Source organism: Phaenicophaeus curvirostris, chromosome 30 (assembly GCF_032191515.1).
Source record: "Phaenicophaeus curvirostris isolate KB17595 chromosome 30, BPBGC_Pcur_1.0, whole genome shotgun sequence".
Taxonomy (NCBI): Eukaryota; Metazoa; Chordata; class Aves; order Cuculiformes; family Cuculidae; genus Phaenicophaeus; species Phaenicophaeus curvirostris.
Window position 1 is genome coordinate 4,708,772 of NC_091421.1, and position 22,928 is coordinate 4,731,699.

Here is a 22,928-nt window from a genome sequence, read left to right on the forward strand (position 1 = left end):
TTCTATTGTGTGGACCTTTTAATTAAAGACGTGGAGCAGCAAATGCAAATACAGATAACAAGCCCTTTCCCTGGGGCCCTGCCCAGTTCAAGGTGCAGACATTTGCTTCTCATTCACTTTTCCTGAATGTCTCCATCAGCAGCCAAAACACCCAAGCAGAGCGCAGCACCAAAGACTTTGCTGATGGTTTCAATGTTCTCCCCACTGTGCAAGTCAAACACCTGGGAGCTAAACACGGGACACGCCAAGGCAGGAGTCGGGCACGAGGGAAAATGTGCAAGATTCACTTACTATGCAGCTTTCAGCCATATAACATCCAACAGCCTGGCTCCCAGGGGTTCCAAAGGGCAGTGCCAAGTGAGTGATGTACCCGCATAAACTTATAACAATAGGGAACTAATTAGTAGGGGAGTCAAAGCAACCACCCAACCCGTTCAAGGATATCAGTCCATCTCAAAACCCCATTTACTGAGAGATGTCTCACCTCAGCGTTGATGCCAGCAGCGCAAACACCTGCCTGAGCGAGTTGAAAAAAACCTCCTTTCTGTCCAAAACACAGTTTTAGGTGTTAATCTTGGGCCTTGATGCTGATGTTCCCTCTCCTTTGACTATAGGTGAAGGATCTGGTTCATATGCATTCACACGCTGCATTGAATGAGATGGTGGAGTCTCCACCCCTGGAGGTGTTCAAAAAGCATGTAGATGTGGTACTTGACGTAGTTTAGGAGGCACAATGGTGTTGGGCTGAGTGTTGGTTGGGACGATCTTAGAGGTCTTTCTCAACCTTAATGATTCTGTGATTCTATGTCACTCACCCAATAGCAATAAAAAATATCCCAGAATGGGATACCTATTGCAAAGTGAAAGTCTTCAAGACCCAATATTTCTTCACTTTGCTAGAATACACTGGAGACAAGATCTTGTTTGGAGAAGGTGGAGAAAACCCAGAGTAGGTGTAGAAATTTTAGATGTGGTTCTGACTAATGGGGTGAAATTAATTGAGAAGTAAAAGCAGAGCATCACTCAGCTGAAAGCTACGGAGTGACAGATCTCACTGCTGGAAGATCAGCTGAACCTCCCATACAAGAATAGACTGAGAGAGTTGGGGTTGTTCAGCCTAGAGAAGAGAAGACTCCAGGAAGAGCCTAAAGCAGCTTCCAGTATGGAAAGGGGCTCCAGGAAAGGTGAGGGTCTCCTGATCAGGGAGTGCAGGAACAGGATGAGGGGAAGGGGGTTTGAGCTGCAAGAGGGGAGACTGAGGAGAGATCTTAGGAAGAAATGTTTTGCTCTGAGGGTGGGGAAGCCCTGGCCCAGGTTGCCAAGAGCAGTGGTGGCTGCTTCAACCATGGAGGTGTTCAAGGACAGGTTGGATGGGGCTTGGAGCAACCGGATCAAGGGGGTTGGAACTGGCTGGGCTTTGAGGTCCCATCCAAACCAAAACATTCTATGATTCAAGAAAAAGAAAGTCACAACCCTCCCACCCCCTGTATTTCAATAAGTTCTAGGAAGGGGTAGAAAAGGACTCTTAGGAAAATACTCGAGAAGATGAGCAAATAGAGGGGAGCTGGCAATGCCTGGATGACAGACTGTATTCAGATTTTCCTTCAAGACCGGTAGTTTCCTGTCATTTTCTAGGACAATCTTTAACTCTGCATGTTCTTCTCTGTATCCCTCCAGAAATCTCCTTCCCAGAGCCTTGCAGGTTGGATTCTGGGTCTGCTGTGCCTCTCCACCCCAGGCTCCACCACCTCTCCCTGCTGATTACTCACAGTGTCTTCCCAGAAAGGAGTATTAGCCACACTCTGAACAGCAATTTGAGTGGTGTAAAGTAATAGTGCTCCTCATCGCTGCCCAAACGCACTCTCCAGATGAAAAGGATGTGATGTATGTAACCAACAGGCACGTCAGATGGATGCCACCTATTGCATCAACACCTGGGACATAACCCAGAGATTATGAAGCTTTTCATCTACATGGGATGGGCTGGGGACTGAATATTTGTTCTCCCAGGGCATCCCTTTTTGAGCAAGATATAAAAACCCACCCTGGCAGAGGTTCGCATCTCGATACACGTGGAGCTGTCCTTGTATGTCCACATACATGACTTTGTTCATCCATTCCTGCTGGAGAGCTCAAACAGATGTAGGGATCACCTGGGGCTTTTATTTCAGAGAAAGAAGGAAATCCTCGTTAATTCTGGCACAGCCCAGATTAAAAACTAAGTCATAGTGAAATGAATGGTGCTGGCACTCAGGGGCTTGGATTTGCAATGCACGGAGGGAACTAATTGCTAATTGATCCCCATAACACTTGGAGAGAGTTCGTCAGGACAGACATTCAGGAACTTAGTCAGAGAAGATCCTCACTCTTAAAACTGCTGCTTGTGGTAATACACAGGAGCTGAAACACTCCCAGAACAGTTATTTTAGCATTGTTCCTGGATGCGTAATGGAAACATTAGAAGAATAGAAAGGAAAATAGAAAAAAAAAATGTATTGCTGAAGTGTAAAAAGAGATGATGGGCATCTGCAGACTACTTTCCACGGACCTTCTGGTCAAACTCACTGTATTGAGCAGCCTCCACATGTGAAAAGGCAAGCACAAACACACACTTGAAATATCTGTCTGGGAATACCTGCTCCATAACCCAGTGCCCACACGCGTCTTTTTAAAGGCATGGGAAGGTGCATCTTCCCAGCAATGCTCTGCCAGTGGGCTCCTTGGGTGAGGAGGTGTTCAGCTTGGGCATGAGCATCCACAAGAAAGACACACCTTGTAGAATCATAGAGTCAAGAAGGTTGGAAAAGACTCCTAAGCTTATCCAATCCAACTCTCAGCCCAAGAACACTGCGCCAACGAAACCATGTCACCAAGTGCCGCAGCCACACAGATTTTTGGCACCTCCCAGAATGGAGACCCCACCACTGCTCTGGGCAGCCTCTTCCAGGGCTTCACCACTCTTTTAATAAAGGTATTTTTCCTCAATATCCAATCTAAACCTCACCTTGCACAACTTGAAGCCATTTGCTCTCATCCTATCACTTGTTCCTTGGGAGAAGAGCCCAACACCCACCTCACCACAACCTCCTTCCCAGGAGCTGCAGAGAGCGATGAGGTCTCCCCTCAGCCTCCTTTTCTCCAGAATAAACATTCCCCAGGTCCCTCAGCTGCTCCTGGAATCCCTGGGCTCCAGACCTTTCTCCAGCTCCATTCCCTTTCTCCGGACGCACTCCAGTCCCTTGAGGTCTTTCTTGGAATAAGGTCCCCAAAAATGAACCCAAGATTCGAGGTGTGGCTTCACCAGCACTGAGTGCAGGGGGCTGATCCCTTTCCTACTCCTGCTGGCCACACCAAAGTTGATCCTTGTTGCCCTTCTTGGTCACCTAGGCCCCCGATGGCTCATGTTCAGCCCCTGTTGATCAACACCTCTATGTCCTTTTCCACCACGCAGCTTTCCAGCTGCTCTTCCCCAAGCCTTGAGTGCTCTTTGGCCTTGTTAAATTTCACACAAGTGACTCCAGCCCATCGATCCAGCCTGTCCAGGTCCCTCTGAAGAGCCTTCCTATCATCAAGCAGATCAACACTCCAACCCAATTTGTCATCTGCAAACTGACTCGGGGGTACTCTATCCCCCTCATCCAGATAAAGATATCAAAAAAAACTAGCCCCAACACTGAGCCTTGGCAAACTCAAAGGGCTGCAGGGTCCTGGAGAAGTGTGTCCTTGCCTGGGCATCTAGACAAGACACTTGGAGTGACTTTTAAGCATCTTTCCTGCTCTGGGAGAAGAGTCCATGCATACGGTGCCACCACTCAGAGTGCAAGACAGCCTGTGCCTTTTCCCACAGAAATGCACTGCTAGACTTTTCTGGGTGCTCTGCAGGATAAGGGGAGGGAGTTGTAAACCTGGATTCCACGCACTGAATTTCCTTGTAAGTAAGAGATGTCGTAGGGGGAAAGACAGCAGCTTGGGGAGGGCAGCCTGGGAACAGGTGTAGAGAGAAGGTTACCTGTGAGTCAGGAAACAACGCAAAAATCTGGGAAGTGAAGCCGTGAGAAATTGCCGAGTCAGATTTTGTGTCGTCACAGCCAGCGGTAACTCCCTTCCCGATATTTCATCATTTATTATCAGTCTGAATCAGGATCATGGAATGGCTTGAGTTGGAAGGGACCTCAAAGCCCATCCAGTTCCAACCCACTGGATCAGGGGGCTGCAAGCCTCATCCAATCTGGACACGTAGACATTTTTTGCAGAAAGAAAAGTTCTGAAAGTACATATCCTTCCCTCTTCCCAACTGGCTTTTGAGAGCTCATGGTCCAAGGCTTCCACTCATGCCCCACCACCACCCTGGTTTTCCCTCCATCATCTCTCTTCTCCCTTCTTTGATAGGAATGGTTGGACTCGATGATCCAGTGGGTCTCTTCCAACCTGGTTATTCTATGATTCTATGATTCTCTATCAGTTCTGGTTTACATGACTCGTGTTTGGGTGTGAGAAGAAGAGTCCAGAATTTCCAGCAAGTCAGGGCCTGAGGTGCTGATAGGATTTATTCAAAACCACAGTAGACGGAAAACATGGACCCAGAATAACAGATTTCTCAGGCTTTGGACCACTGCACTGTGAAATAACGCACCTTTACACAACAGAGGGATTGATTCATCAATGAAAGAGAGATGAGCAAGCACTTGCCCAACACGGGGAACCATCGACGGCAGAGGTGAAAGGAGGGAGTGGGAAAGGGGTGGCTGCAAACAAGAGTTGAGCAGGCAGTATTTTACTGTTTTCTCAGATATTTCGACAGTCAGATCATGACTGTCATCAAAAAAATGCAGCTCCTGCACTTTGTTACCACTGCAGAGGTGCCTGTGCTCATGGTGAACTCACTGTCCGCTTCGCTGCGGGGTGTGCCGAGCCCAGTTAATCAGCAAGATGAGCACCACGCCAGACCCATCCCCAGCTCGGAAGGGTATAAAAGAGCCAGTCCCAGCTTGAGGGAGCACAACCTCACCTTCCTCCTTCGGCCACCTCCTCGCTGCTTTATTCTTTGTTCCGCTCTCACCCTCTTCACATCAGCTGCCATGTCTCGCCAGTGCGCTGCAAGGAAAACTGGCTTCAGTGCTGCTTCTGCCTTCATCCCACAGGCCAGCAGCATCAGCTTCTGCTCATATCCTGCAGCCCAAGGTGGAAGCTGCAGTCCTGCCCCTGGGTACGGAAGATTTGGTGGAGGTTTTGGAAGCAGGAGCCTCTACAGTCTTGGTGGATGCAAGAGGATCTCCGTGGCTGGAAGGGATGGTGGCTTCTACGGGCCTGCAGCTTTTGGTGTTGGCACTGGGATCTCCTGCGGGTTTGATGGTGCAGTCGGTGGTGCCTTCGGGTTTGGGGGTGGCATGGGGGGCCCTGTAGTCCCCGCTGTCCCAGCTCGGGGCATACATGAAGTCTCAGTCAACCAGAGCCTTCTGAAACCTGTCAGACTGGAGATTGACCCCAACATCCAGAGTATCCGTAAGGACGAGAAGGATCAGATTCAAACCCTCAACAACAAATTTGCCTCCTTCATAGACAAGGTAAGACACAAAATTTCTCAGTTAAGCTCTGTCAATCCTTCCATGGGGAAGCACAGATGAGGACAAGTCAAACTTTATCAGAAAGTTTGCTCTTCTTGTGCTGCCACTTCTAACATCAGCAGCCTGGGAATAAAACCAGGAAGGTTCCAGGTTAGACACCATTCATCCCTCACATTAACACAGAGATTAAATCAGCCAACAGGGGGAAAAAGGTGATATAGGATGTAGGGAAGCAGAGTTGGCAAAGAGAGCAGGAAAGTTAGTATCTAATGTGTATTGCTCACTTATCAGCTGTTCCTCAAGGCCTGAGAATTCCCACTTTTCAGCAATCTCTGCCTTGCCTAAACCCATCCAAAACCCACTATTTCCAAAACATCTCCTTTCTCTACCCAGGTCCGATTCCTTGAACAACAGAACAAAGTCTTGGAGACGAAGTGGGCTCTTCTGCAAGAACAGGGGAACAAAACAGTCAGAAAAGACATTGAGCCCCTCTTCGAGAGCTACATCAACAACCTCAGGAGGCAGCTGAACAGCTTGCAGGCAGACAAGGAGAACTTGACAGGGGAGCTGAGCAAAGTGCAAAGCCTTGCTGAGGACTCCAGGAGCAGGTAAGTTGATCCTTTTGTGGTCTGGCTGGAGAGCAAGGTGGGCTGCAAGAGATGCCAGCTCTCTGGTGCAATCAAACAAGGAAAGAAACTCTTTTTGCTGATAGAATCTTCTGAGCAAGGTCTGAGTTAATTTTAATATTAGACATATTCAGCCTCAGTTCCCCGTGGCTGAAAAAGTCACAGGCAGTAAAGTCACAGGTCCTGAAAATATGAAATAACTTTTGTACAAGCCTCAATCAACCCCAATTTTCCATCCCACAGATACGAAGAGGAAATCAACAAGCGCACGGCTGTCGAGAACGAATTTGTCATCCTGAAGAAGGTGGGTGCACACACGCTGAGCCTCCCCACCTTGTGCACAGCCTGCACGGCCACAGCAAGGAACATGTTCTACAGCTTCTTGTTTTCTCCTCCGAAACCGGCTTCATTTTTGTAACGTCTTTCCTCTTCTAGGAGGTGGATGCTGCCTACATGAATAAGACAGAGCTGCAAGCCAGGCTGGACTCCCTGCTGGAGGAGATCGATTTCCTCAGAGCCCTCTATGAAGCTGTAAGTGCCAGAATATACACCCTTCTCCCAGTTCCCGAAGTCCTTGGGCTCCCTTTCCCACTTCAGAGGTTCAGGAGATACAATCTTCCACTCTGTTGAACTACAGGATTCACGACTTTTTCCATTTCACCTCTGCCTTATGCCTGCCTGAAAGTGCCTTGAAAAAATCACTTTGCCCATGCAACCTGGGGGGTTTGCTCCCCCTGAGCAAGATTTGTGTCTCACATCTGCAGCTCACTGAAATACCTGCTGCTTTTCATAGAATCATGAACAGTTTGTGTTGGAAGGAACATCAAGGTTCATCCAGTTCCATCCCTGCCATGGGCAGGGACACCTCCCACTGGATCAGGGGCTCCAAGCCCCATCCAACCTGGCCTTGAACCCCTCCAGGGATGGGGCAGCCACCCCTGCTCTGGGCAACCTGGGCCAGGGCATCCTCACCTTCACAGGAAAAATATTTCTTCCTAAGATCTCATCTCAATCTTCCCTCCTATCCCTGCACCCCTGATCAAGAGCCTCTCCCCAGCTTTCCTGGAACCTCTTTCAATACTGGAAGCTGCTCAAAGGTCTCCCCAGAGCCTTCTCTTCTCCAGGCTGAACAAACGCAACTCTCTCAGCTTGTCCTTGTGCAGGACGTTCTCCAGCCCTTGGATCATCTTCTTTTTGCAGGAACTGTCTCAGATGCAGACCCATATCTCTGACACCTCTGTCATTCTGACCATGGACAACAATCGCAGCCTGGACATGGACAGCATCATCGCAGAGGTCAAAGCACAGTATGAGGACATCGCCAACCGCAGCCGAGCAGAGGCTGAGTCTTGGTATCAGACCAGGGTGAGTCCTTAGGAAGGAAACAACACACTCCCTCTCTAAAATCCTCACAGTGAGGAGGGAGGGGAGAGGATGAGAGGGAATGGCCTCAAGCTCCACCAGGGGAGGGTCAGACTGGACATCAGGAAAAAATATTTCATGGAAAGGGTCATTGGGCACTGGCAGAGGCTGCCCAGGGAGGGGGTTGAGTCACCTTCCCTGGAGGCATTTAAGGGCCGGGTGGACGAGGTGCTGAGGGCCATGGGTTAGTGATTGATGGGAATGGTTGGACTCGATGATCCAGTGGTTCTCTTCCAACCTGGTGACTCTATGATTTTTATAACACAAGAAGTCTCCAGATTGAACAATCCTATAAAATTTGGACGTGCTAATTCAAACTCAACAACGAAGCAAAATTCTGAGTGCAAACACCCACATGCCCATATTCTTCTTGGCTCTAAACCCAATATATTTTACCTTGGCTGACTGTTCCTCTCTCCGCCACAGTACGAAGAGCTGCAGGCTACAGCGGGCAGACACGGGGACGATCTCCGTAACACCAAGCAGGAGATCTCTGAGCTCAACCGCCACGTCCAGCGGCTGCGCTCTGAAATCGACAGCGTGAAGAAACAGGTAAAGGGCAGCGTAAGACTTAACTCTTGCTGTAGTTGAACCTCCTGGTTGTTCAGTCAGCTCCAGGGAATAAAAATGAACGCAACTCATCGAGTTCTGTTGGATCAGGAATGAATTTGACAGCATTTATCTCAGCACAGTAACATCACCAAGAGTAACTTAATGCAACATACACAAAAGTCAGGAGATGCTAAGAGGTGTGGAGTTAGGTTTAGTCCAGATTATGACCTGCCTCAGAACACTGATAACTCAATAGCTGTTAAGATCAAACCTGTAGCTGTTAATCCAAACCCATAGGTGTTAACCCAAACCCTTCTGCGTCAAGACCAGGCATCATGACCTCAGGGTACAAAGAATGGGTTTATGCTCTAAATAAGGAATGCAACCACTGTTTTCCCTCTGCAGTGTGCCAGTTTGCAGACAGCTGTGGAGGATGCTGAGCAGCGCGGGGAAATGGCCCTCAAGGATGCCAGGACAAAGCTGGCTGAGCTGGAGATGGCTCTACAGAAGGCCAAGGCTGACCTGGCCCAGCAGCTCCGCGAGTACCAGGAGCTCATGAATGTCAAGATGGCTCTGGACATCGAGATTGCAACCTATAGAAAGCTGCTGGAGGGCGAGGAATGTAGGTGGGTGCAATTTCATCTCCCAGTTTTCAGAGGTGCAATGGAATTGCAGACCTTTCTTAAGTTTAGAAGAGACCCCTGGGCTTCCCACATTCAGAAAACTTGAATCATAGAACGGTTTGGGTTGGAAGGCACCTCAAAGCCCATCCAGTTTTAACACCTTGTCATGGGCAGGGACACCTCCCACTGGATCAGGGGCTCCAAGCCCCATCCAACCTGGATTTCAACACCTCCAGGGATGGGGCAGCCACCACTGTTCTGGGCAACTTGGGCCAGGGCTTCTCCACCCTCACAGCAAGATATTTCTGCCTAAGATCTCATGTCAATCTCCCCTCTTTCGGCTCAAAACCCTTCCCCTCATCCTCTCCCTACACTCTCTGATCAAGAGCCCCTCCCAGCTTTCCTGGAGCACCTTTCCATAATGGAAGGCTGCTTTAAGGTCTCCCCAGAGCCTTCTCTTCTCTCAGCCTGTCCTCATATGGAAGGTGTTCCACCCCTCAGACCTTCTTCAAGGCCCTCCTCTGAATCCTGTTTAAAGCCAAGCAATTGCCCAGGAAGGTGTGGGTATTGAGAAAATCGTAGCCTTTTGCATAAACTTCCTAACATCCAGCAAAAATTTTCCAAGGAAGTTCTCCTGCCTTTTCTATCTCCTGTTCACAGATTCCTCTCGAATTCTCACTGTCTCATTTTGCTCTCTAACAGGCTTTCTGGAGAAGCTGCCAACGCAGTGAACATCTGTAAGTAACTTTTAAAGACAGTTTAACGACTCTTTCATTTGTTGCCCTGCCGCTTGGAGCCCACTGTTTGTGGTGCCTCTACAGAAGGTGTTTTCCTCTTACAGCTGTGACCAGAACTGCTGTAGGAACGGGATATGGAAGTGGACACTGTCTCAGCTTCGGAGGCAGCAGTGGTGTTGGAGGTGGAGTCTGTGCTGGAGGAATGGGCTTCAGCTCTGGAAGCGGCCAAGGTGCAGCTGGGTCGTGCATGGCTGGTGGAAGCAGTTCCAGCGTGAACTATGTCTCCACCACCTCTTCAACCAAGAGATGCTATTAAAGCCAGACGTCGGCACCGTTAGCCTGTGTGCTGTTCCCTTTCATATCGTGTGCGTTCCCTCCTCTGTTATTTGCACAAGATTTGGAAGTCAAACCTGTCTGCCCTTATTTATATGAAACATGCCGTGCTCCTCTTTGTGCTTTGCCTCTCTGAAATCTTCATTTCCTAGTGTTTGTCTAATAAAAGATGTGGAATTAATCCTATCGCATCTTCTCTTTAATCCAATCACTTTATAAGACCTCAGGGAAAAGGCAGAGTGGAGCTGAAGTGTCATAAATACAAAGGTTGAGACCTTTCATTCCTCTGCACTCACTACAACTCGATGGACACCTCTGACATCCAACGGGAATAGGAGGGTTGGATATTCCATTCCCATTTAGAATCTCTGTCTTCCAGAGGATGGGAAAACATCAACTCTTCAAAGCAGGCACTAAAGGAAAAGTCCCTCTATCTTTGTTTCCGAATTACATCATCTCAGCATTTTCCTGCCACCTCAATCTTGCCCAAACCCCTGTAATCTCTTAAGGTTTTATGCAATGAGTCATGTAGGGATATAAAACTTGTTCTTCCCAAGAAAGAAAGTACTTCAGTTCATGCTGTTCTGTACATGCAGTAGCTGCAGGGGCTAATAAAATGCCATCCCTGCAATTACCATAATTAGAAGTGGAGAAGATCCATTGAACTCCCAAACTCACCCTCTTTGGGAAGAATAACGTCCCCGGATTTAAGCTGTGAGATAGTTAAAGAGCCTGAGGGTAAGGAAGGTTTAGTTCCCCTTCTCCAATCTGCTCAACAGCAGTAATGAGAGACAAACTACAGGAGCACCAAAGCTCATGTTAATTAAACAAAAAAATGTGCTGATATTGCCAGAGCAGGTTGTGCTGGTTAAGCCTCTGATACAACCCGAACAAGTGACTAAAGCACTAGAGGTAAACGTGACGCACATGAAGTTCATGCTGACTCCCAGCCTAAAAAGAAGGCAAGAAAATAAACCTCAGCTCTTCATTAATCCTCTCAATCAAAGCACAGTAACACAGTGCTGGAGGAAACGGGATGTCCTCGTCAACACCTGCCCATCTTCCTCTGGCATCTCCTTCCACTGACACCAGCAGAACCGGCATTTGGGTTGTTATTGAAACACCATCCAGCACCCAACAGCCACTTGATGACCTGGACTCGTGCAAGTCAGGCTGTTTTCTCTCTAGAGGACTTTTAGCTATCACATCACTCAATATTTCAGCCAAGCAAAGCATCCAAGCTCCTTCTGTAGCCACCAGAAAGGCACAGGTGCCTCCCAAATAATCATTTTTATCAGAACCACCTCTGTGCAGATGAAGCATTGCCTGCAAAGACAAATAGCACAGACCAAGACATCCAACTTCTTCCCTAGATCAGGACAGGTTGCTCCTGTCACAAGGCGATTGGCTATCGGGCAGCAAAGTCAGTTTTTAATTCAGCAAAGCACATCAAACTGGCATTATCAACATCTCTAGATTCCCTCTTGTGGCAACTTCAGTCTCATCAGCTTTAAACTAAAGGGGCACCAACACCAGGAACCAAGTTAAAAGCCCAAATGAAACTTCCGGATAGAAATGTGTGTGTATATATATGCATGTATGTGTATATATATATTTCTTTTTTCCCCACCAGTAATCTGAAAAATACAGGTTAGAAAGTTGGGGTAGTTTTATGAGCCAGAAGGTTGCCAGCCCGTTGCATTAGCGAATTTGGTGATTAACGGGTTGGGAAAGGTGGCCACGTGCCAGCATACCACATCGCTTAGCTCAGCCAACTGAGCTGCGGTCCTCTGTGGACAAGCCCAGCTCTCCAAAAGGATAAAAGGACTCCTGATCCAAACTCCCCAAGGCTTCCACTCACCTGCCATCTCACCTCACTGTCCTTGGCTCTCGCCACAGGTGAACGATTGCACAGAAGTTCAGCCAGCGTGAGGTGAGGACAACTTAGTAAGAGTTCCAGTGCCATTTCTGCCGCTATGTCCATTAACCGAAGTGGCTTCAGCTCCATCTCCATGTCCCGCAGCGGAGGTGGAGGCATGGGACGCATCAGCAGTGGTTTTGGCAGCAGGAGTCTTCACAATCTAGGGGCAAACAAAAGGATTTCCATCAGCGGAGGGTATTTTCCTACTAGACCAGAACACAGCTATGGGTCAGGTCAAGCTGGGTTTGTGTATCGAGTTGGTGGAGCCGGGTTTGGGTTTGGAGGAGGTCCTGGAGGCATTCAAGAGGTCACAGTCAACAAAAACCTCTTGGTCCCTCTTAACCTGGAAATTGACCCCAACATGCAGAGAGTGCGGCAGGAGGAGAAGGACCAGATCAAATCCCTCAACAACAAATTTGCCTCTTTCATCGACAAGGTAAGAAATTTTCTCTTTCATCCAGCCTGGTACATTTGCCATTGCCTGTAGCGCAGGGTCAGGGTTGCTCTCAATAATACAAATCAATTAAAGATTTTGTTCAGCTTGTTACCACCATAAATGCAGCTTTGTTCTATCAGAGCTCTGTAGATGGTCTAGAGTATCATAGAATCATAGAATCACCAGGTTGGAAGAGACCCACTGGATCATTGAGTCCAACCATTCCTATCAAACACTGTATGGTGCAAATAATTTTTGCATGTTTCTTTGCACTTGAATAATGCTCCTACCTGCCAAGTCTTCCTATTCGTGAGCTTTCAATGATAGATCCATCTAACCCCAGTTCTAAATGGCATAAAACCAAAAGCTGCCCCACATTAAAGCTCCCAACTCATGAAAATTGTTCTGATGGGTTTCAGGTGCGGTTCCTGGAGCAACAAAATAAAGTCCTGGAGACAAAATGGACCCTTCTGAAAGACCAAAAAATAGTGAAAAATAACCTCGAGCCCATGTTTGACATGTACATCAGCAACATGAGGAAAGAGCTTGAGGCTCTGGAAGGGGATCGGCTGCGGCTCAGCTCCGAGTTGAAAGCCATGCAGGATGCTGTTGAGGACTTCAAGATCAAGTAAGCAACACACACACAGAAAGACACCTTCCCAGTCCTTCTTCACTCTGTCTTCTTCCTGGATGAGTTAAAAGACCCAGGGAAACACCCAGACTGTGAGATCTCAGACCAGACTGGGAGATACAGGGTTCCCTTCACTTTAGCCGCTCTATAAACGCCGACAACTGCACCTGTTGTGCGACACGTGCTTTTTTTTTTTGCAGGGACAGCTGAAATTTTAAAGGCTCAGATGGTCAAACAGCCACAGGAGATGAGGAGCAGCTTCTCAAAAGCTTAGATTGAGATGAGATCTGAGGGAGAAATGTTTTCCTGTGAGGGTGGGGAGGCCCTGGCTCAGGTTGCCCAGAGAAGAGGTGGTTGCTCCATCCCTGGAGGGGTTCAAGGCCAGGTTGGATGGGGCTTGGAGCCCCTGATCCAGTGGGAGGTGTCCCTGCCGGTGGCATGGATGGGCTTTGATGTCCTTTCCAACCCAAACCATTCCAGGATTCTATGGTTGTAATACAGTCCAGGATGAAGCCCAAACCCTCTGAACACTCACATTTCATACTGATGTGGGTTCCTTTCCAGGAGAAATAATGTGTCTAAACAGAAAGATTAATGTTAAGTGTGTGTTTAAGTGTTTTTCTTTTCTGCATTATTACAATATCTCTTTAATATCAACATATTGGATAGTTTTAGCCCTCCTGAAAGCCAGGATGTGGCTTTTACCCCATGAAAAGTCACTGAAATCCTGGTCAAGGATTTCAGCTCAGCTCATTAACTCTTCGTGCTGTTAGGAGAAGGTGTCCCCTCTCTCATCCATTCTTCACTTTGGAAAAACATCTGTGGAGCAGTGGTGTCTGCTACCCTGCCCTCAAGGGATCCACTGCCTAATGGAGCTGAATAAGTAAGGAGCTTAAATGGTCAATCTGGAACCAGAAAAACAAGAGATGAGAGCTGAGTGCAGGCTGCAATTCAAAACACAGACACGTGCACCCTGCCCAAACCCCTCTGCTTGCCCTTTCTTGGGAGATGGTGTGTCTGACTCTCTCTGCCACCTTCACCAACAGTGCCTCTGGCCTCAAAGTAGCATCAGAATAGAAATGACTGCCTCAGGGAAGGGAAATCATCATCCACAGTCTACTTTGAGACTTCTTTTTCATGGTTCTCCGTGCCTTCAGAAAAGAAATATTTACCAGAAGAAAACCTGTCCTGTGTCAGTTTGGTCATGTAAGACCTTGTGGTCTGCTGCAAATCAACCCTTCCAGAGCTTAAAGAGGGCCAGGAGGAAAGCTGGGGAGGGGGTCTTGACCAGAGAGGGCAAGGAGAGGATTTGGGGAAAGAGTTTTCAGCTGAAAGAGGGGAGATGGAGATGAGATCTGAGGGAGAAATGTTTTCCTGTGAGGGTGGGGAGGCCCTGGCTCAGGTTGCCCAGAGAAGAGGTGGTTGCTCCATCCCTGGAGGGGTTCAAGGCCAGGTTGGATGGAGCTTGGAGCCCCTGATCCAGTGGTAGGTGTCCCTGCCCAGGGCAGGGGTGGAACTGGCTTGGTTTTGAGGTCCCTTCTAACCCAACCCATCCAGGATTCTATGATCCGTATTTCCTGTGTTCATTCTAAGATGGGACTGGTGGCATTCCAAAGGTAAATCTCTTTCTCCATCATCTGCAGAAGAACCCCTGAAGAACAGGACTTAGCCAAAACAGCCACATTCCAGGTAGCTGGGTTGAGATGAGTCCCATCAGCACAATAATGATATTGATAAATGGGGTCAGAGAGTTTCCTCTTTCCATTATCATCACAGGTCTGTGGTGAAGGTAATTTCAGATTTTGAGAAATAACATCTACGTTAGCACAGTCTGCAGCAGCAATGGAGCAACAAAGATGGCTTAGCTAAGAGAAGATCCTTGGGTGTTCCATGACCTCCAACAAGGAATCCTTTGTTAAGAGAAAGTCATAGGAAAGGTTCAGACTTTAATACTCTGCCTGCACCTGACATAGAATGGCAAATAGTCCTTCTGGCTCCAGATTAGGGAATCTTTAGGCAGAAACTCAATTACCTCATGCACGTTGCTGGGCAGGGACCATCATCTTGTACTGTGGCAAGAACACCTACGCTTACCTTGGCTTCTGTCCCCATGTCCTAGGAATTTGTTGTTCGTATCTTTATTTGTGGATCTCAAAGTAGCCTTCTAGCACTTCTCTCTTCTGGGTTGAATACTGATCCATAAGGCAATTGTAATTAGAAATTAGACATCTGCCAAATTAGTTTTCCTGTTCTACGCAGCTGAGACCCACAAATCTATATACAGGCTGGGACTTAATGGAAATTATTTTAAGGGTTGGATATTCCTGATGTGAAGAAATCTTCCCTCATTAATGGGTCATGAAAGGCTAACATTTTATTACCTGCATGGACTCCTTCCTTTGAACTCCTCCTTTCATCTCCCCCATTTAATCATTTAATTGGAGTTGGGCATCAGTCCATGCCTATTACTGGTTTTTATCCCTTCCCAAGAGCAGGACTACACGCTGCTGCTGATCCAGACCTTGGCTTCCCTTGCCCAGGACATCATTTTCCCTTCCTTCTTGGCCATCCCCAGCTCTCCAAAACCCACCGCAGGGGCTGGCGTCAGAGATTCCAGCTCTTCTGACTAACCCAGGTGTGGTGGTGATGAGCTCAGCTACAGCTCCACCCAGCCCTCCCGGCCTGAGAAAATTGAGAGAGCACGAGGCTCCTCTTCACAACACAAGCTTCTGGGAGGATAAAACATGCCTTTAACGGAGGCCTGAAGCTTTTCTAGGAGGCCTCCTCTCACCACCTAGCCCAAGGGTGTTGTCTTTCTGTCGTAATAGGTGACATCTCTCTATCTAATAATGCTACATATAACATCTGCACTGACAAAGCGAGGACAGATGTGCATTGTTAGGTCACTCTTGTTGTTGTTTCCTCCAAAGATCCATGCGTCGGTGGGAACAGACTCTTTAGACTCTGTTCAGTTCTGGGCCCCTCACCACAAGAAGGATGTTGAGGCTCTGGAGCGAGTCCAGAGAAGAGCAATGAACCTGGGGAAGGGGCTGGAGAAGAAGAGGAGCGGCTGAGAGAGCTGGGGGGGTTTAACCTGGAGAAGAGGAGGCTGAGGGGAGACCTCATTGCTCTCTCCAACTCCCTGAGAGGAGGTTGTGGAGAGGAGGGAGCTGGGCTCTTCTCCCAAGGGACAGGATGAGAGGGAATGGCCTCAAGCTCCATCAGGGGAGGGTCAGGCTGGACATCAGGAAAAAATTTTTCAGGGAAAGGGTCATTAGGCAGTGGCAGAGGCTGCCCAGGGAGGGGGTTGAGTCACCTTCCCTGGAGGGGTTTAAGGGACGGGTGGACGAGGTGCTGAGGGACATGGGTTAGTGATTGATGGGAATGGTTGGACTCGATGATCCAGTGGGTCTCTTCCAACCTGGTTGGAATGATTCTATGATTCTCTGAATGCATGGAGGAGGGATTTCCATACACGCACTGGGGACAGAGTGGGTTGCAGTATGGGAGCTGTAAAGACATGGTCATCTCCCCTTCCCAACAGGTACGAAGAGGAGATCAACAAGCGCACGACTGCAGAGAATGACTTTGTCTTACTCAAGAAGGTGAGGCACCACCAACAAAGAAAGGACACACTTCTAGGAGGCAAAACACATTTGAATGCAAATAACCCTTTTTATCCAGCACTGCCAAGCTGGGCAAAGCACTTAGCAAATGTACAGTCATCCCTCCTTGAAGCAGAAACACCCGATTGTGCCAGTGTGTCAGTCCTTAGCAACAGCTCATTCTTGTTTCAGGCCCCTCATCCAAAATTCAAGTGAGTCCCAGTCCTCCACACATACCAAATCAGGTCTGGGTCATCCATACCTTGGAGCCACTCCATAGATGCTGTTACTTCTGCAGCTTTGATGTGTTCATTCCCACCCCTGGGAGACAACGAGAAACTTTCACCACTTCAAGCATCCTCCAGAAACATCTGTCTGTGCACTGGTTAAAAAAAATATGGAAATTCAGTGGCTTCTGACATACCAAAATTTGCTTAGATCTATGGACAGCACCTCTCCCTCACCCCCAAAAAAGGATGGGGGCGAAGAAACAAGTTCCTTCTTCGATGCATTTAAGACACAGAGGTCAAGAAATTCTTCAGAAGTTTGTATGAAATGACCACTGGCCTTTGTACAAGGAAGCAGGGAGGCAAGGTTGGGTTCTCTACCTCTGTTGTTGTGCTTCTAGGATGCCGATGTCGCCTATCTGAACAAAGTGGAACTGGGGACCAAGGTGGACGCACTGGCAGATGAGATTAACTTCCTGAGAGCCCTCTATGAAGCAGTAAGTATCTCCCAAATTTCCCTGTTCTTCTATTTCCTCATTTTCCTTGTACCAATAGGATCGTGCCAGCCTGAGAAGGACGCTTGGAGATGCAGAACCCCTCCGTTCCTACCTCTCTACCCACACATCATCTCCGAGGCAAGAACAAGAGTGAACGCTGGGGACAGAGAACTTATTTGTTTGACTTACAGGAGCTGTCTCAGATGCAGTCGCAGATCTCTGACACCTCCGTGGTTCTCTCCATGGACAACAACCGAAACCTGGACCTGGACAGCATCATCGCAGAGGTCAAAGCACAGTATGAGGACATCGCCAACCGGAGCCGGGCAGAGGCCGAGTCCTGGTACCAGAGCAAGGTAAGAATGTGAAAATTAACCAGGTGAGCTAGGAAACCTTTTGTTTAGCATTTCCCAAGGGCTATTTTATACCAGCGAGCACGAGCAGAGAGGACAGGGGAGTAGGGTGCAAAATCCAGGCAATTTGGATAAGCTTTCATTTAGAGGTTTTTGGGCTCTTGATCAGGAAGGGCAGGGAGAGGATGAGGAGGAATGGGTTTGAGCTGCAAGAGGGGAGATTGAGATGAGTTCTTAGGAAGAAATATTTTTTGGTGAGGGTGGGGAGGCCCTGGCTCAGATTGCTCAGAGCAGGGGTGGCTGCCCCATCCCTGGAGGGGTTCAAGGCCAGGTTGGATGGGGCTTGGAGCTCCTGATCCAGTGGGAGGTGTCCCTGCCCAGGGCAGAGGGTTGGAACTGGCTGGGCTTTGAGATCTCTTCCAATCCAAACCATTCATTGATTTTATGACACGTGAAAATGCCATTTTGGCAATGAGAGGCAGAGGAGCATAAGGAGATACGGGGAGCAAGGAAACACTAAAGCTCATGAGGAAGAACTTGGATTGAGTCCAGAAAGAGATGGAGACCCGGTCAAGAGAGGATCAGAGCAGGGTCAATCTCTACCAATGAGCTCAAGCTCCTGCCCAGATCTGACTGTGCTCTGGTGTCCCACCACCTCCCCCCCACCTCAGTACGAGGAGCTGCAGCTCACGGCTGGCCGACACGGGGACGACCTGCAGAACACCAAGATGGAGATCTCGGAGATGAACCGCATGGTCCAACGGCTCCACTCAGAAATTGACGGTATAAAGAAACAGGTATGGCGCGCAGGACCCCTCCGAACAGGAGGCACCTCCATCTCCACTACCCTGCCCTCCCCGCACCTGGAAACTAGGGTCCAAACCCTCACCTGAGGGTTCACCAGATGTTTCTGCTTCTTACAGTGCACCAGTTTGCAGGCAGCTATCGCAGACGCTGAGCAGCGCGGGGAGCTGGCCCTCAAGGATGCCAGGGCCAAACTGGCTGGCCTGGAGGATGCTCTACAGAAAGCCAAGGCAGACCTGGCTCGGCAGCTCCGTGAGTACCAGGAGCTCATGAACGTCAAGCTGGCCCTGGACATTGAGATCGCGACCTACAGGAAGCTCCTAGAGGGAGAGGAAAGTAGGTGGGTGGCTTTTCCCACAAATCAAATAGCATCCAAACCCATAGATGTTTTCTCACCTGCCTTGCAACAGGGCCACAAAAACCTTCTGTGCAGAGAAAACACCTCCAATCCCAAGCAGTCACACCAGTTATTTCAATTCCCATCAGACACTCATCATTTCACTTGGACTTTAACACCCTAGAAAATTCTGTTATTCCACATCCCTAGTGCCAAATTGCCACTTGAAACTGTCCTAAATAACAAGCTTTTCCTTCTCTGTCCTCTCTTTCCTCCAGGCTGGCTGGAGAAGGCGTTGGCACGGTGAATATATGTAAGTACTCTGGCTCTTAAGCAATAGATTGGGTGGTCATAGAGTTATCTGGAGCTGGGGAAATGAAAATTAGCTTTGCAGTTAGTAGTTACCAGCACAAAAATGGACCATTCCTAGGGTTTTGCAGAACTCTGCAGGGCTCAGGAAGTCGAAGAGCCTGATTCATCTTTCCTCTGACCACCTCTGAATGGTTCTGTTGAGACCATCCCTAGGAGGCTTGGATGCCTCAGGCCAGATTTGCTGCTGGAAGAAAACCAAGAGAATGTGCAAAATGCAGGTGGTCCAAGAAAAACAAGGCTGAAATTCCTTTGTGCTATTCCAAACAAACTAATGCTCTCCCCATGGTTTCCCATCGCAGCTGTGGTCTCATCTGGGAGCAGCTACGGAGCTGGGAACATGCTGGGATCAGGCTTCAGCAACAGGCTCAGCACGGGGGGAAGCGGCATCAGCTCCAGCAGCGGGAGCTGCCTGGCTGGGGGATTCAGCTCTGGTGCAGGAAGCAGCTCGAGCGTGAGGTTTGCATCGAAAAGCACCGCCAAGAGCAGCTATCGGAGCTAAATCACATCAGCAACCAGCTCACCCGGAGCAGAAGTAGTTGAGCACCACATCCTGCTGCCAGCACAAAGCCTACTCACCCCACCCGGAGAGCCACGCTTATCACTTTATCCATTAGGGGAAAACATATTCCCAGTGCTACTTACTGGCTTGGGAGAGATGCCTCTTCAAGTCCAATTAATTCCTCTGCCTAAAGCTTCCCCCCGCTGACCAGAAGCCCAGCAGGGCTTCTCAATGAATCATCAGCTTCCCAGAGCTCCCTTTTGCAAACCCAGAGTGTGATACAAGTGCACCTGAAAGCAGAAAGTGTCCCTTCACCTGCTTGTAGAAATCAGGAGATGCTTTGAATCAGGAGATGATTTGAGGAGATGCTTTTTTTGATAGGAATGGTTGGACTCGATGATCCGGTGGGTCTCTTCCAACCTGGTTATTCTATGATTCTATGAGTCCACAGTCTCTTGAGCTCCCTCCTCATCAGCCCCGCTCCCTGCTGCTGGGCTTGCTCTCCCCAGAGCCTTAAAGCATTGAAAAATTAAGTGTCTTTCAATACAGCAGTTGCTGTGTTTCCCGATTCCTCTTGCACTGCTGTCATTTCACTCCAGGGCTCTCTAGCTCTACTTGCATCTCAAACCACAGCCCTCACTTCCCAGCAGTGAAAAGGGTTGGAACTCTATGATGTCTAATTCCTCAGCCACCCAGTACACAGAAATTAAGTCAAAAAACCATGTAACCTACAGGTTGCTAGAGCTTGTCCCAGCTGTTCCCCTTTCCACCAGCCAGAACGAGCTTAAAGCAGAGCCAGGGGTTAAAAATAGAGGAAAAACAAAGAGAAAAAACAAAGAGGAAAAATAAAATAGAGGAAAAACAAAGAGAAGAAACAGCAGGCTTGGGGAACATAAATTTTGCATAATGGAAAAACATCTCTGGTTCAGCACCTTTGTTCTTAGTTTGCTCTTTGTTTTTTTTTTTTCTCTTTTCTTTTATGGAAGGGGCTGGGGAGGCAAAGAGGAGGATTGGAGAATGATGTGCCAAAATGTAAAACTAGCTCATTTTCTCTCATCTTCTGCATGAGTTTGATGACTTTTCTTCAATAAACAGCAATCAAACTGTGGGGTTTCTGTGTCATTATGAAATTCACCCAGAAGTGTGATTTTAGGATAAGGTTTAGATTTTCCATCAGGAGTCGCTATCACTCAGAGCCTTCCCATCTCCTCCTCCCTGTTTTGTTCCCAGAGAGGACGGGGGTCACAGAGCAGTAACGCTCAAGAGCTTTGGGAGGGTTCCCAAGCTGCACAACCAAGCAGAGCAAGGAACTGGATTCAGTGGAAGGTGTCCCTGCCCACACCAGGAGTTTGGAGATGGATGGATTCCTTCCAACCAAACCATTCCAGGACTCTACCTGACCAGCGCTAGTCAATATCCCCTAAAACTAGGGACAAAAACGAACTCCCTCTTCAGAGCACTCAGCACACAGAAAGCTTGAGAGATCACCTCCATCTAGTCCACCTTTGCCTTTGGTTTTACTCCCAGCTGGTGCAAAGGTCTGAGCTGGGGAATCCTTTGCAGCTTTCTCCAGCTCTCACACCCCCTTTGTTGTACCCCTTTTTCTGCTCATAGTTACAGTGGAGCCCCAGCCCCAAGAAATACACTTGCACGGGTCCATCTCCAGTCCCAAGGGAATTAAAAGTTTGTTCTTAAGGCCAAGAAAATTACAGAGGTCAAATGAAAGAAAGAGGTAAATTATAGCATTAGGCTTTCAAAAGGAGCAACTCTGGCTAAAGCTAATGTAATACCAAATCAGCCCCACCATTTGGATCCCTAGAATATTCCCAAGAGTTTACTCAGATTCTTCTTTTCCCATGCGTAAAACAAAGCAACTCTCCTTCCCTTGCTTCCAGTGCCCCACAAACATCAAAAGATGGGTTCTGCATCTCCCTTTCATGCTTACTATATAAAAAAAGGGAAATGTAAATGCAGTTTTTATGGGGCCAGGGGTTCCCTCCCATTCAAACTAGAAATGCAGCCTATAACTGAGCAATAGGTGTGTGCTCAAAAGCAGCTCAGGTGAGTGGGATATTACCAAACCACCTGAGTTCATAACCATCTTTAAAAATAGTTTTCTAGAGCTGGTTGTGCAGCCAAAGCCTGTTTGCCTGGGACATAAAAAAAAAAGTGAAAGCTCTGCTTCTCATTGCAGAGGGTTTCTGGTCAGGTTAGCTCACGTGTATTGCCACCCACTCCTGCATTCAGGTTCTCCCTTTGCCTTCATTCCCTTTTGAGCAGGTCTTGACACCTCGCCAATCCTGTCATGTCTGCTCCAGAGTTGGGGGAATGAGGAGTTTCAGCTCTTGCTCCGCTGCGATCCTGAGAATAGTGAAGAAAAATCCAGGGAAGTCATGGATACCCCATCCCTGAAGGTGTCCCAGGCCAGGTTGGATGGGGCTTGGAGCACCTGGATCCAGTAGGAGGTGTCCCTGCCCATGGAAGGGGATTGGAACTGGATGGGCTTTGAGGTCCCTTCCAACCCAAACCATTCTGTACTTCTATGTCCTGTTTGGGTTTTATGGGGAGGACCATTTGCACCACCTTAGAGTAAGAAGGGACCCTCAAAGAGTGGTATAAAGCAAAATTACAATCAAGCTTTGCTAGTACATGCAGAGAAGCTGACTCCATAATACATTTTCATATCAACTGAATCCTAATTTCACTGGAATTCCCTCTGACTTGCCCGGCTCAGTGTTTAACTTTATGCATTCTGCACAATAAAAACAAAGACTTTTTTCTGAAGAACCTTCATACAAAAAGACACTGTGTAATATTTTAAGTGCGTGTTTTCTCCTTCGCTTGACACGACCCCAAATAACTCACAGGTTTTCTCTCTCAATTTGCCAGTTCTGGGACTGCAATTGTTCATTTCCGCGTCACCGATCTAACAAATCACCATACCCTGAAATCTTCACTTCCAAATCCAGGTCCTGGAGCAACGGAAGGAGGTTTGGAGACCAAACGGGGATTTCTACAGGAACAAACGTGCTACAGGAGCAACTTCAAGCCAATGTTTGACACATGTATTGGCATCTTGAAGAAGACTGCAAGAAAGTTAGTTTAAAAAATGGTAAAAGCTCCTAAATGAGGGCTGGAACTGATCTCATTCAGTTTTTGGACGGCGAAGGCTGCACAGGGTGCAAGATCTCCTCCAGACATACACGTGCGTGACTTGCATCAGCAGCTGGTTTCCATGCTGAGGTTGAGCCTTTGAGGTGGTGGAGGAAGATAAGATTCATATTCTTGCTTAAGCTGAATAATGAGGAGTAACGTGATCTTTTTTCTTCTCCTTGCAGGTATGAAGAGAAAACTCACTGACAAATGTGCAGAGAATGAGTTTGTTAAGC

At 48.2% G+C, this 22,928-nt stretch overlaps 2 protein-coding genes across 2 annotated transcripts; both read left to right on the top strand.

The window, feature by feature from the left end:
- Positions 1-4,981: 4,981 nt before the first annotated feature.
- On the top strand, positions 4,982-10,021 carry LOC138732415 (keratin, type II cytoskeletal 5-like). The gene is made up of 9 exons (XM_069879026.1): positions 4,982-5,564; positions 5,958-6,172; positions 6,434-6,494; positions 6,626-6,721; positions 7,391-7,555; positions 8,039-8,164; positions 8,570-8,790; positions 9,490-9,524; positions 9,629-10,021. The coding sequence occupies exons 1-9, from the start codon at positions 5,079-5,081 to the stop codon at positions 9,838-9,840; spliced, it is 1,617 nt and encodes a 538-aa protein (XP_069735127.1). The 5' UTR covers positions 4,982-5,078; the 3' UTR covers positions 9,841-10,021.
- A 1,697-nt stretch (positions 10,022-11,718) lies between these two features.
- Positions 11,719-19,539, top strand: LOC138732357 (keratin, type II cytoskeletal 6A-like). The gene is made up of 9 exons (XM_069878943.1): positions 11,719-12,214; positions 12,634-12,842; positions 16,390-16,450; positions 17,079-17,174; positions 17,366-17,530; positions 18,199-18,324; positions 18,451-18,671; positions 18,947-18,981; positions 19,340-19,539. The coding sequence occupies exons 1-9, from the start codon at positions 11,834-11,836 to the stop codon at positions 19,537-19,539; spliced, it is 1,494 nt and encodes a 497-aa protein (XP_069735044.1). The 5' UTR covers positions 11,719-11,833.
- Positions 19,540-22,928: the final 3,389 nt, after the last annotated feature.

Excerpts from the sequence above, each read along its gene's own strand:
- LOC138732357 (XM_069878943.1), top strand. The coding sequence starts at position 11,834 with ATGTCCATTAACCGAAGTGGCTTCAGCTCCATCTCCATGTCCCGCAGC. Across the intron at positions 18,325-18,450 it reads TTGACGGTATAAAGAAACAG|TGCACCAGTTTGCAGGCAGC; the intron begins GTATGGCGCGCA and ends TGCTTCTTACAG. Across the intron at positions 18,982-19,339 it reads CGTTGGCACGGTGAATATAT|CTGTGGTCTCATCTGGGAGC; the intron begins GTAAGTACTCTG and ends TTCCCATCGCAG.
- LOC138732415 (XM_069879026.1), top strand. The coding sequence starts at position 5,079 with ATGTCTCGCCAGTGCGCTGCAAGGAAAACTGGCTTCAGTGCTGCTTCT. Across the intron at positions 8,165-8,569 it reads TCGACAGCGTGAAGAAACAG|TGTGCCAGTTTGCAGACAGC; the intron begins GTAAAGGGCAGC and ends TTCCCTCTGCAG. Across the intron at positions 9,525-9,628 it reads TGCCAACGCAGTGAACATCT|CTGTGACCAGAACTGCTGTA; the intron begins GTAAGTAACTTT and ends TTCCTCTTACAG.